The 10,597-nt window shown below is 35.4% G+C and overlaps 1 protein-coding gene across 1 annotated transcript in view; it reads right to left on the reverse strand.

Moving 5' to 3' along the window:
* Positions 1 to 1,248, reverse strand: part of mylk5 (myosin, light chain kinase 5) — a 54,076-nt gene extending 52,828 nt beyond the window's left edge. Inside the window, exon 1 of the mRNA XM_073818506.1 lies at positions 963 to 1,248. Coding sequence (XP_073674607.1) covers positions 963 to 1,119 — 157 coding nt within the window. The 5' untranslated portion in view covers positions 1,120 to 1,248. The remainder of the gene's footprint in view (positions 1 to 962) is intronic.
* Between the last annotated feature and the right edge of the window lie 9,349 nt (positions 1,249 to 10,597).

Here is a 10,597-nt window from a genome sequence, read left to right on the forward strand (position 1 = left end):
AGGCCTTTGAATATTGTTTTGCAATTTTCAAATCAAAAAAGGTTGAGAAGCCCCTCATTAGTTCCAGTAAAAATAGATCTAATTAGTATTGTATTATTAGAAATAGTATCAATTGCAGGTATAAACTCACAATTCTGACTTTTTTTTGCAATTGTGAGTTTATATCACGCAATTTTGAGAAAAAAGTAAGAATTGCTAGTTTATATCTCACAATTCTGACTTTATAACTTGCTATTGCGAGTTTATATCTCTAAACTAACTAAAAAAGTAAGAATTGTGAGATAAAAAGTCGCAATAACATGTAAAAAAAAAATTATTCAGTGCCAGAAACAGGCTTCCAAAAAAATAAATAAATAAAAGTTGCTGATAATATAACTTGTAGTTAAACATTTTATTAATTTGGAAAAAAAAAAATCTAAATAGAAGCATTTCAACTAGTTGTGTCCGAGTTTTGGACCCCACTGTGTATATCAGATTATCACACACACTGGACTGTATAATAATTGGTGAAGGGGGGAATGCTAATAAGCAAACTTCTTTATCAGAAATCAGCCTGATAGTGAAAAACAAATCCATTCAGGCAAATATTATGGTGTAAACAAACCACAGGGAAGTCAAATCTAAGAATGTTCAGGATTTCCCCGTCTAAATCTGGCTGAATGCAGTTGTGCCCAATTATTATCCAAATACAGTGAAAGCGAAAACAAAGTAGCTGTCATTCTCAGATGTCTGCTGAATGAAAACTGATTATTAACCATGACGACCCTTGAGAAGGAACAATGCTTCCTGCGGAAATCACGCATTTAACCGCAAGTACAGGTCATGTCAACCTCAACATGTTTTTAAAGACAAGAATCCAACCAGCCTGCATATACAAACACAAATAAGCTCGTTGGAGTATGCAAATAATGACAGACACACTCACAAACACTTGTGTAGCTGCATAAAATGTCCAGACTTGCCTGCATTGGATGTCTCTCCAGACTTCTTCACAGCTGTGGAGTTTGTGGTTATGTGTGCGAGTCGGGACACTTGTCCATTTGTCTCCTTTGACTGGGAGCTTGACAGCTGTATCCTGAGAGTGGACACATAACGTGTCTTCCCGTCAGCAACGCTCATTTCTCCTCTCAGTACATACCAGTTTTATAAAATCCAAGTCATTTCCCAGCTTTCTTATCAGTTGGCTCGTATTTTCCTGTCTCTCTGAGTCTCTGCTCTGCACACATGTCCTCTGTCCTGAGCTGTTCTCTGCATCTCTTTAGTTTGTGGCTCCTCCCCGTGACTGAAGCCTCATTCATTTGGTCTACAGAGCGTTGTCTTCTTGCTGGGTTCCACTCAGTGTCTTTTCACAAGCCCCACCCGCAACTATCACAACGTTTCGCCGTGTATCTTTAACACGGTTTCTTTTCACACATGAAATTTTGTTTGGTGGGTGGTGGTAAAAGAGAGCGAGTGTGTGTTATATTTATTAGTGCTTCTGAAAAGTAAACGATTGTGTGTCACGTCAGTGATGTTTGTTTGAATCGTTGTGTGAAAAAGGATAAAGATACATAAGTAACAGATTAGAAACTGAATCAAAGGTCAGGCATTTCCCATTCCTTTCCCTTCTGTAATTGCTGTCATGTTATCAGTTGAACTTTGGTTGTCTTTGGTTGTATGTTTGTTTCCTAGGAAAGAAAAAAAAAACTGTGCTGGATTGTATGAAATCTCACTGAGCCCGCAAGTTGAAGTACATTTGAAGATGAAAACTGTTCAAAAATTTTGGGTCGATAAGATTTTTAAAAATGTTTTTGACAGAAGTCTCTTATGTTCACAAAGGTTGCATTTATTTAATTAAAAACGCAGTAAAAATAGTAAAATATTATTACAATGTCATATAATTATTTTGATATATTTTCAAATGTAATTTATTCCTGTGATGCAAAGGTGAATTTTCAGCATCATTACTCCAGTCTTCAGTGTCACATGATCATTCAGAATATGCTGAATATTTCTGAGGAAACCAGGATACATTTTTTGCAATAGAATGTTTTAAGAACAGCATTTATTGAAAATAAAGAAAATTGTGTGTATATATATATATATATATATATATATATATATATATATATATATATATATATATATATATAGGAACATTATACATGTATTTCCCATGTAAACATCTTGTTTACATCTTGCAATTCTGACTCTTTTTCTCAGACTTGCGAGATAAAAACTCGCAATTGCGAGACATCAACTCAGAATTTTGAGAAATAAACGTACATTTCTGAGAAATAAAGTCACAATTCTGAAAAATTAAGTAATTAAAGTCTGAGTTTTGAGAAAATTCGAGAATTGACCATTTATACCTTACAATTCTGAGAGAAAAGTCAGAATTGTGAGAGAATAAACTCTCATTTGCGAGAAAAAAAGTCAGAATTGCAAGTTTATATTTCACAATTCTGAGAAAAACGTCAGAATTGTGAGAGAATAAACTCACATTTGCAAGAAAAAAAAAGTCAGAATTGACAGTTTATATCTCACAATTTAAAAAAAAAGTTAGAATTGCGGGAGTATAAACTTGCATTTGTGAGAAAAAAGTCAGAATTGCGAGAGAATGAACTCGCATTTATAAGAAAAAAGTCTAAATTGCCAGTTTATATCTCGCAATTCAAAGAAAAAAAGTCCGAATTGCGGGAGAATAAACTTTCATTTGTGAGAAAAAAGTCAGAATTCCGAGTTTATATTTCACAATTCTGAGAAAAAAGTCAGAATTGTGAGAGAATGAACTCGCATTTATAAGAAAAAAGTCTAAATTGCCAGTTTATATCTCACAATTCTAAGAAAAAAAGTCAGAATTGCAAGTTTATATCTTGCATTTCTAAGAAAAAAAAATCTGAATTGCACGAGAAAGATGCATTTGTGAGAAAAAAGTCAGAATTCCAAGTTTATATCTTACAATTTAGAAAAAAGGTGAGAATAAACTTGCATTTGTGTTGAAAAAAAGTCAGAATTCCAAGTTTATATCTCACAATTTAGAAAAAAAGTCAGAATTGCGAGAGAATAAACTCGAATTTTTGAGAATAAAGTCAGAATTGCAAGTTTATATCCCACAAATCTGAGAAAAAATGGGCTTCTATACTTTTATGTCACTTGGTGAAATGAAAAAAAGACCCCAACACTACTAGGCCTACTAGCATTAGTGTGATTATTTGACAGATCTGGAGCTAGATTTATTGATCAGTTATGCACAATTGTAACAGTGATGGCATATAAATGCAAGTACATTCTAACAAATATTTCAGTGGTCTTTAGGTTTTGTTGGGTCAGCGGAATTGTCCATTACCGCTGTCGTAAATAATTTAGCCTGCCGTCGCGTCACATGTACGTTATTTGTTTGGAGGCTATCCAGGACCGGCTTTGGAAATAACGATGTCCAGTGACAAGGTAGAGTATGTTGCATGACTTTATGAAAGTATGAAAACGAAATAAAACATAATAATGACATTGTTTGCTATTTTTTTTTTCCGTAAAGCAAGTCGCATTTGTAGTCTGGTTTGAACTATAAAACCGCTACCCGACGACCCAAACTTACATAGTGCTGTTATGGCCGATAGAGGGTCGCAAAGCGAATGCGAAAGTGCCGTTTCACCCTGTTATGAGTTGATGAACCACTGACACGAGTTCGGAAACATTATTTTAAGGTAAAAAAAACTTTTGTGTTGCTTTAAGACAGTTTGAACTATTGGTGTTTGTTAGGTTGATGTAAACTAGCCATTAGATCAGAGAATCAAAAGAGATCCTAAAGAGTAACTTCTATATAAACAGTATTTGTACTGCATGTGCACCAAACATTTCCTAAGGAGTGTAATGAACAAAAATCAGTGTGAACATCAGATAAACTGGTAAGCTGAACAAAACTCCCGCTCTCATCTTTGTGTGTGTGCAGTGGTGTGTGATGAGCAGCTGTTTGCTTTGGACATGCCAGTCCACAGAGAAACCCAAACATCCCGCTAAAGTCCTTGAACATGTGAACAGACTCAGACTCACTAGTGGAGAATAACAGTTTAACTGCAGTGTAATTGTGACTAAAACATAAATGTATGCTAAAACTACAGTAAAATGACTGAAATATTTGCTTGCCAGGACTGGAGCCAAAGGAAGTTTTTTTTTGGTAGCAAGTCAAGTGACCCACTAACTGTTAAAGGCGGTAGTGCACAATCAGCCCATCAAAGGTCTGTTAATGTTCTTATGGCTGGAATGTAGACAGGAAGATCCTGGAAAACAATCCTTGAATAACTGGAAACAAAAAACAAAGCATCTGAGAAATAAATATTTGACTCATAAGTCACACATTTCCGTTACACTTTACAATGTAGTAAAGTGACAGTGCTTTCTGCCTCAAAAGCAAATGGATGAAAAAAAGTTGAAATTGTTGAATAAAGCCGTTATTTTTGTTTACTTTGCACACAAAAAGTCTTCTCGTAGCTTCATATAATTACAGTTGAAACACTGATGTCACATTTGACTATTTTATCAATGTCCTTACTACCTTTCTGGGCCTTGAATGTGTTAGTTGCGTTGCTGTCTATGCAGGGTCAGAAACCTCTTGGATTTCATCAAAAATACCTTAATTTGTGTTCCAAACATGAACAATGCTCTTGTGGTTTTGAAACGACATTAGGGTGAGCTTTAATGACAGAATTGAGTGTTTTGTGAAATAAACATTAAATATGTAGTAGGCTACTAATAAAAATAGTAAGTTTAGCAGTCCCCATAAACAAAAGATATAACATTGTAAATATTGCAGCTGTTTTCCTGAAGTTAAAAAAGAGTGAGATTTTTGCACTCTCTAGTGGAAAGAAGGAGGAATGAAGTATGAAAACATTTGACAGTGTGTGTTATGAGAGTATTTTCAAGTGATCTGAATGACCTGAATGAAAGGTGAAGTAAGTCTGATGTGGTTGTTCAGTAGAATCATCTGAGACACACCTGTGTGCTCCTGTATTGTTATGGGCATCATTGTCTCTAGTAGCTTTTATTGACTTTTGAGGTGTATATGGGCTGAAAACTGGCTCATGCTTGGATAGGTGGGTATAGCCAGTGTAAATAAATAAAGATGAATGAAACAAATCTGCCAGAATCCATCCAAGAATACAACACTTCTGATGATTAATGATTCTGAAGGCCATTTTAAATGGTGACGTGACATGCGGTCGTTATCATGAAGCAGATCTGTGTAGAACTAGTCAGTGATTTATTGTGGTTTATTTCATTTGTGAATTTAGTTGTATTTTCACATGTTTCAGAGTCAGAGTCTGGCTAAAATACAAAGCACTGTAATTCTCCACAGCTGTCGGCATGTGCTGAAAATGCTCCTATTGACGTTACTCTTGTTCTGTCAAAATTTCAACACTTCAGTGACATATTCAAGACAGAGCAATGTTGTATATTTACTTGTACGGTTTCCTGTGGTATATGAAATCCAGTACACAAAGATTTCCTGTTTGATCACTTTGATGTTGCTTTGATTTTCTTTGGATGGGTGGTTAAGACATGAAACACGTCTGGGAAGTTGGGAACAGCAATTATATATTTTATGTTATTGTGGAGCTCCTATGGAGGGCTTATACAATTTTTAAGAGAAAATATTTGAAGTTGAAGTCAAAAGTTTACATACACCTTGCAGAATTTGCAAAATGTTAATTATTTTACTAAAATTAGAAGGATCATACAAAATGCATGTTATTTTTTATTTAGTATTGACCTGAATAAGATATTTCACATAAAATACGTTTACACATAGTCCACAAAAGAAAAGAAAACAAAAAACAAAAAAAGCAAAAGTTTACATCCCCTTGATTCTTAATACTGTGTTGTTACCTGAATGATCCACAGCTGTATTTTAAGTGATAATTGTTCATGAGTCACCTGTTTGTCCTGAACAGTTAAACTGCCCGCTGTTTTTCAAAAAAATCCTTCAGGTCCCACAAATTCTGTTTTTTTTTGTTTTTTTTTTGTTTTTTTTAGCATTTCTGTGTAATTGAACTCTTTCCAACAATGACTGTATGATTTTGAGATCCACCTTTTCACACTGAGGACAACTGAGGGACTCATATGCAACTATTACAGAAGGTTCAAATGCTCACTGATGCCCCAGAGGTAAACGCGATGCATTACAGTTTTTCTCAATTGCTTAAACACATTTCTTGAAATTATGCCTCTTATTTGCGAAACTCTAAACACAAATCCACAACTCCTAGCTCAATTCCCCAAACTTCCTATATTGAGGTCAAAATGAAGCTCTCCACTCAAAACAATTCAATCTTGCTGAAAAACCAAACTTTGCTTTCAGACATGACACACAAATCCTCAAAAACAAACACACTACAACACAGTTTTACACACTGATGAGATAAATTCAAAACAATACTACAAAAACAATACAAATAAAAAACTTTTCACATGATGAACACAACAAATCTATTCCTTTGCAAGTGTTTTATTTCTTACTTTACAGTAATGTACTGTAGAAAACAGAACAAAACAGCAAACAACAACAAAATAATTATTCTGCCCAACATCCTGTGTTTGGTCTGGAACAGGCCAAAGAACCTCTTCAGCATCACAGGCTAAATTAGCCCTGGCCAGGCAGCAGGGGTCAAATCCTCTTGCATGCCTAATCCAACCCTGGCACCCATCAACTAAAATATATGAGACTGCTTGTCTTCTTTCCCTTGCCCTTCCTGTCTCTTCCATGTTGTCGTTGTCGTCATCATCCTTCTCCTTCTTCTCCTCCTCTTCCTCTTTCACCTCCTACTCTTCCTCTTCAAAATTACACATTACTATAGGTGGGATATTGATTGAAAAAGACTGAATAGGATTCAAAGTTACACTTGTACTAGTGGTCTGACAAAAAAAAAAAATGCATTACAACGTCATTGTGAAACAGAAAAGAAAAGGAAATATGGGCACAAAGGTGAAAATAAAAATGAGAAAGCCCACTGTCAGAATTTGTAACTCCTGCGTTGTCCTCTGTCTATATATGCTTTCCAATTGAAGGTTCATGAAATGTACCTTTGAGCTTTTTCAGAGAACTGCTTTATCATTGGTTGATCTATATTATTCTTCATTAGTGAAAGTCAAGATTCACTTGAATAATTCATGGCAAATTTACAAAAAGTCTAATAGAAATGTGTAGAATATATGATTGACAGTTTATGACAACTAGATCAAAAATTTTGCATTTACAGTAGGTAATGACTTATACGATGAGCTAATGACTTGATGTTTTGAGGGGTAAGACTTTTGCACAGAGAAATATATAATACATTTTGAGCAACATGACAATAGCAACTGATAATGTAGGAAACCGCAGACAAATGTATATAATCAGTTGTATGAATGTGCCAAAGCCATCACAACTTGATCAGAAGAAAGAGACGCTTTTTATGATGTGCACAAGAGACTAGATGATGTGGATGTTGAACAAGTAGTTTTGGCAATTTCATTTCTGATCTGAGAAATGCACCAAAGTGACTGAGAAACACTGTAAGCTGACTTTGGCTCTTTTATCTCCATTGAAGATTCTGATTAGTGTGTGCTAAATTTTGACTCCTAGTGTTTCCAGTTGGGTAATTGTGTGCTAATTGAGCTCAAACTTCGCAGACTTGAGTGAACAATATTGAATGCTTGTGCTTTCTAAATGACCACATGGTGTAAGCACTGAGAAATGTAGGGATTTGTGTGTAGAGTTTTGCAGTAACAGTTCACCAAATATAACTCATGTGTCAAAGCAGGGAATAGTGTTTAATGTTTAGGGAAATGGGTGTGCTTTTTGAGAAATGGCGTTATAGTTTTGAAATTTTAGTTCAAAAGACTGGTTATAGTGTTTTAGCAATTGAGAAAAACTGTAAGAGTCGGGGGTGAAAACTTTTGAACAGAATGAATATGTGCACATTTTTTCTTGTTTTGCCTATATATCATATTTATTTTCATTTAGCACTGCCCTTCAGAAGCTACAGAATATATATCATGTTATCCAGATGACAAAATAAGTTAAATTTACCCTGATCTTCAAATTCAAAAAGTTTTCACCCCCTGTCTTAAGTATTATGTTTTCTTCTGAAGTACTTTTCTGAAGAACTGTAGTTATATATATATATATATATATATATAATTTAATTATTTGCTTTTTTATTTTAGTAATTTCCTTATGTGCTTTTGACATTTATTGTTATAGTTATGTTTATATTTTTAGGTTTCATTTTATTTTTATTTCAGTTTTAGTTTTTATTTATTTACAGTGATCGATTTAGTTGCAAAGGCAAAATACCTTTATCAATTACTGTTATTATCAAGTTTATCATTAAGCCTTTCATCTAATATTTATATGTATTGTTAGGTTTACTTAATTTTACAAAAAAAAAATTAGTTTTGGTTGTAGTTTTAGTTAACTATAACCATTTTTGTTTAACTTTAGATGTAAATAGACTTCAGAGAAATGGTGATAATAACAGTGGCCAGCAGATGGCAGTGTATCTACATTAACTCTACTGTAAGTACAGTAAGATGGACCTTCATATCATTTTACATGTTCGCTACAGTTGTTTCATGGATGTCTTCAGGCGGTTGCACAGATTTTTTCCCTGTGCTCACTTCCTGTTACACGAGCTAGCTTTTTCTTTATCTTTCTCCCTACTTGTAACTTGTCTTCTTGTCTTTCTGTTCATGCTTTTCCTATAACTAAAGCGTGAGCTCTCATTTAATGGAGCAGTCTGACTAACCTAGTTTTACATTTCAGAGATCTGAGAGTAGAGACTCATACTGTAACGCTGTGTGTGTGTGTGTGAGACTAACTCTTACCTCCAATCTGGGGCCTCTCTTTGGGCAGGTCCCAGATGGAAGTGATTACTCTGGGAGGGAGAAATTACAGAGCAAATGTACAGCCCATCAACTTTACACACACACACACAGACATACAGACGACAAAGGCAAAAACTGCAAAACTCCCCCTCACTCTCTCTTTCTCGTGTTGAACTCGCACACGGCTCTCGTTGCCGTCATTTTGCCTCCAGCGGTACATTTCCGCTTGGCTCTTTGTCGGGACAACGCGACTGTATGCTAGCCACCTTGTCTCTCCTCTCCTCTCAGCGAGTGTGTGTGTGTGTGGGTGGGAATGGGATTGTAAATTCCTAAGGATGAGCCATTTTAAAGGCCTCTATTAAAGCCCTGACGCAAAGCGACTCGCCTGTCAGGAGCCAGAGCCGTAACTCATTACCTGCAGAAAGAGAGATTCACATTACAGCTCCACCCTGAGCACAAACCTCCGCCTCAGGTCAGCTCATGCCAGGCTATAAGCCGCATATCCACAATCCAACAAAGTCACATCACGAAGAAGCTGTACAAATACAGCCGCTTTACACCAAGCTGCCATCCAGCTTTCACAGCTAACTATCACTGTTTGTGCAAAAGAGCATGATTACCACAACTTGACGAATAAATCTACAAACATTTCTGGAGGCACCATCCAGAAAGCTGCATTTGAGCATGTAAGCTTAAAGGTTGTATCAGCGATTTCAAGCCTGAAACATAAAGTGTCAAATTCAGCTGACCTTTCTTCACGATCCGCTCGCTGCCTGCCCCATAAATCGACTGTAAAAAAAGGCGTCTGTCTGGTCAGCCTAGGCAGCGAGCGGATCGTGAAGAAAGTTTCAGGCTTGAAATCGCTGATACAACCTTTAAGTGATTTTAAACTCTCTGTTTTTGAAGTGATAGTTCATCCAAATGAAACTTATGTCATCATTTACTCATCCTCGTTGTCGTTTCAAACCTCTATGACTTTCTTTCTTCTGCAGAACACAAAAGAAGATCATGTAATGAATGTTTTGAATGTTTTTGTCTTTGCAAAACTACACTGACCTATTGACTATCATTGTGTGGATTAAAAAAAACAATGAAACGTTTATAATGATATCCTCTTTTGTGTTTAGCAGTAGAAAGAAAGTCATACGGATTTGGAACGACATGAAGGTGAGTAATGACAGAATATTAATTTTTGGGTGGACTATTCCTTTAACAATTCACCTTAAGATTAATCTATTGTGCAAAAAAACACTTAAAGGATTACTCTACTTTCAGAAAAAAAAAAAAAAAAAATCCTGGTAATTTACTCACCCCCATGTCATCCAAGATATTCTTTTTTTGAGGAAAACATTCCAGGATTTTTCCAGGATATAGTGGACTTCAATGGGGATCAACGGATTTAAGGTTAAAATGCATTTTCAATTGCAGGTTTTATTTGTCTGTCATTATCTGTCATTTTCTTTAGAAATTTATGTTTATACACTTTTTAACCACAAATGCTCATTTTGTCTAGCCCTGCGATGCACACAAAATTGTTCAACATTGCTATTTTACTTTTTTTTGGTAAAGTGTATTTGACCGTCCTTGCACATTCACTTTGTAAACACTGGTCTGTACTTCTGCAGTAATGTTGAACGATTTTCAGGGTTCGAGGTTAAAAAGTATACAAGCTATACATTTTTTTTTTTTTTAGAAAACAACCAATTGTTTCGCTAGATAACACCCTTATTCCTCAGGTGCCATCGTGTGG

Source organism: Garra rufa, chromosome 1, assembly GCF_049309525.1.
Source record: "Garra rufa chromosome 1, GarRuf1.0, whole genome shotgun sequence".
Lineage (NCBI taxonomy): Eukaryota > Metazoa > Chordata > Actinopteri > Cypriniformes > Cyprinidae > Garra > Garra rufa.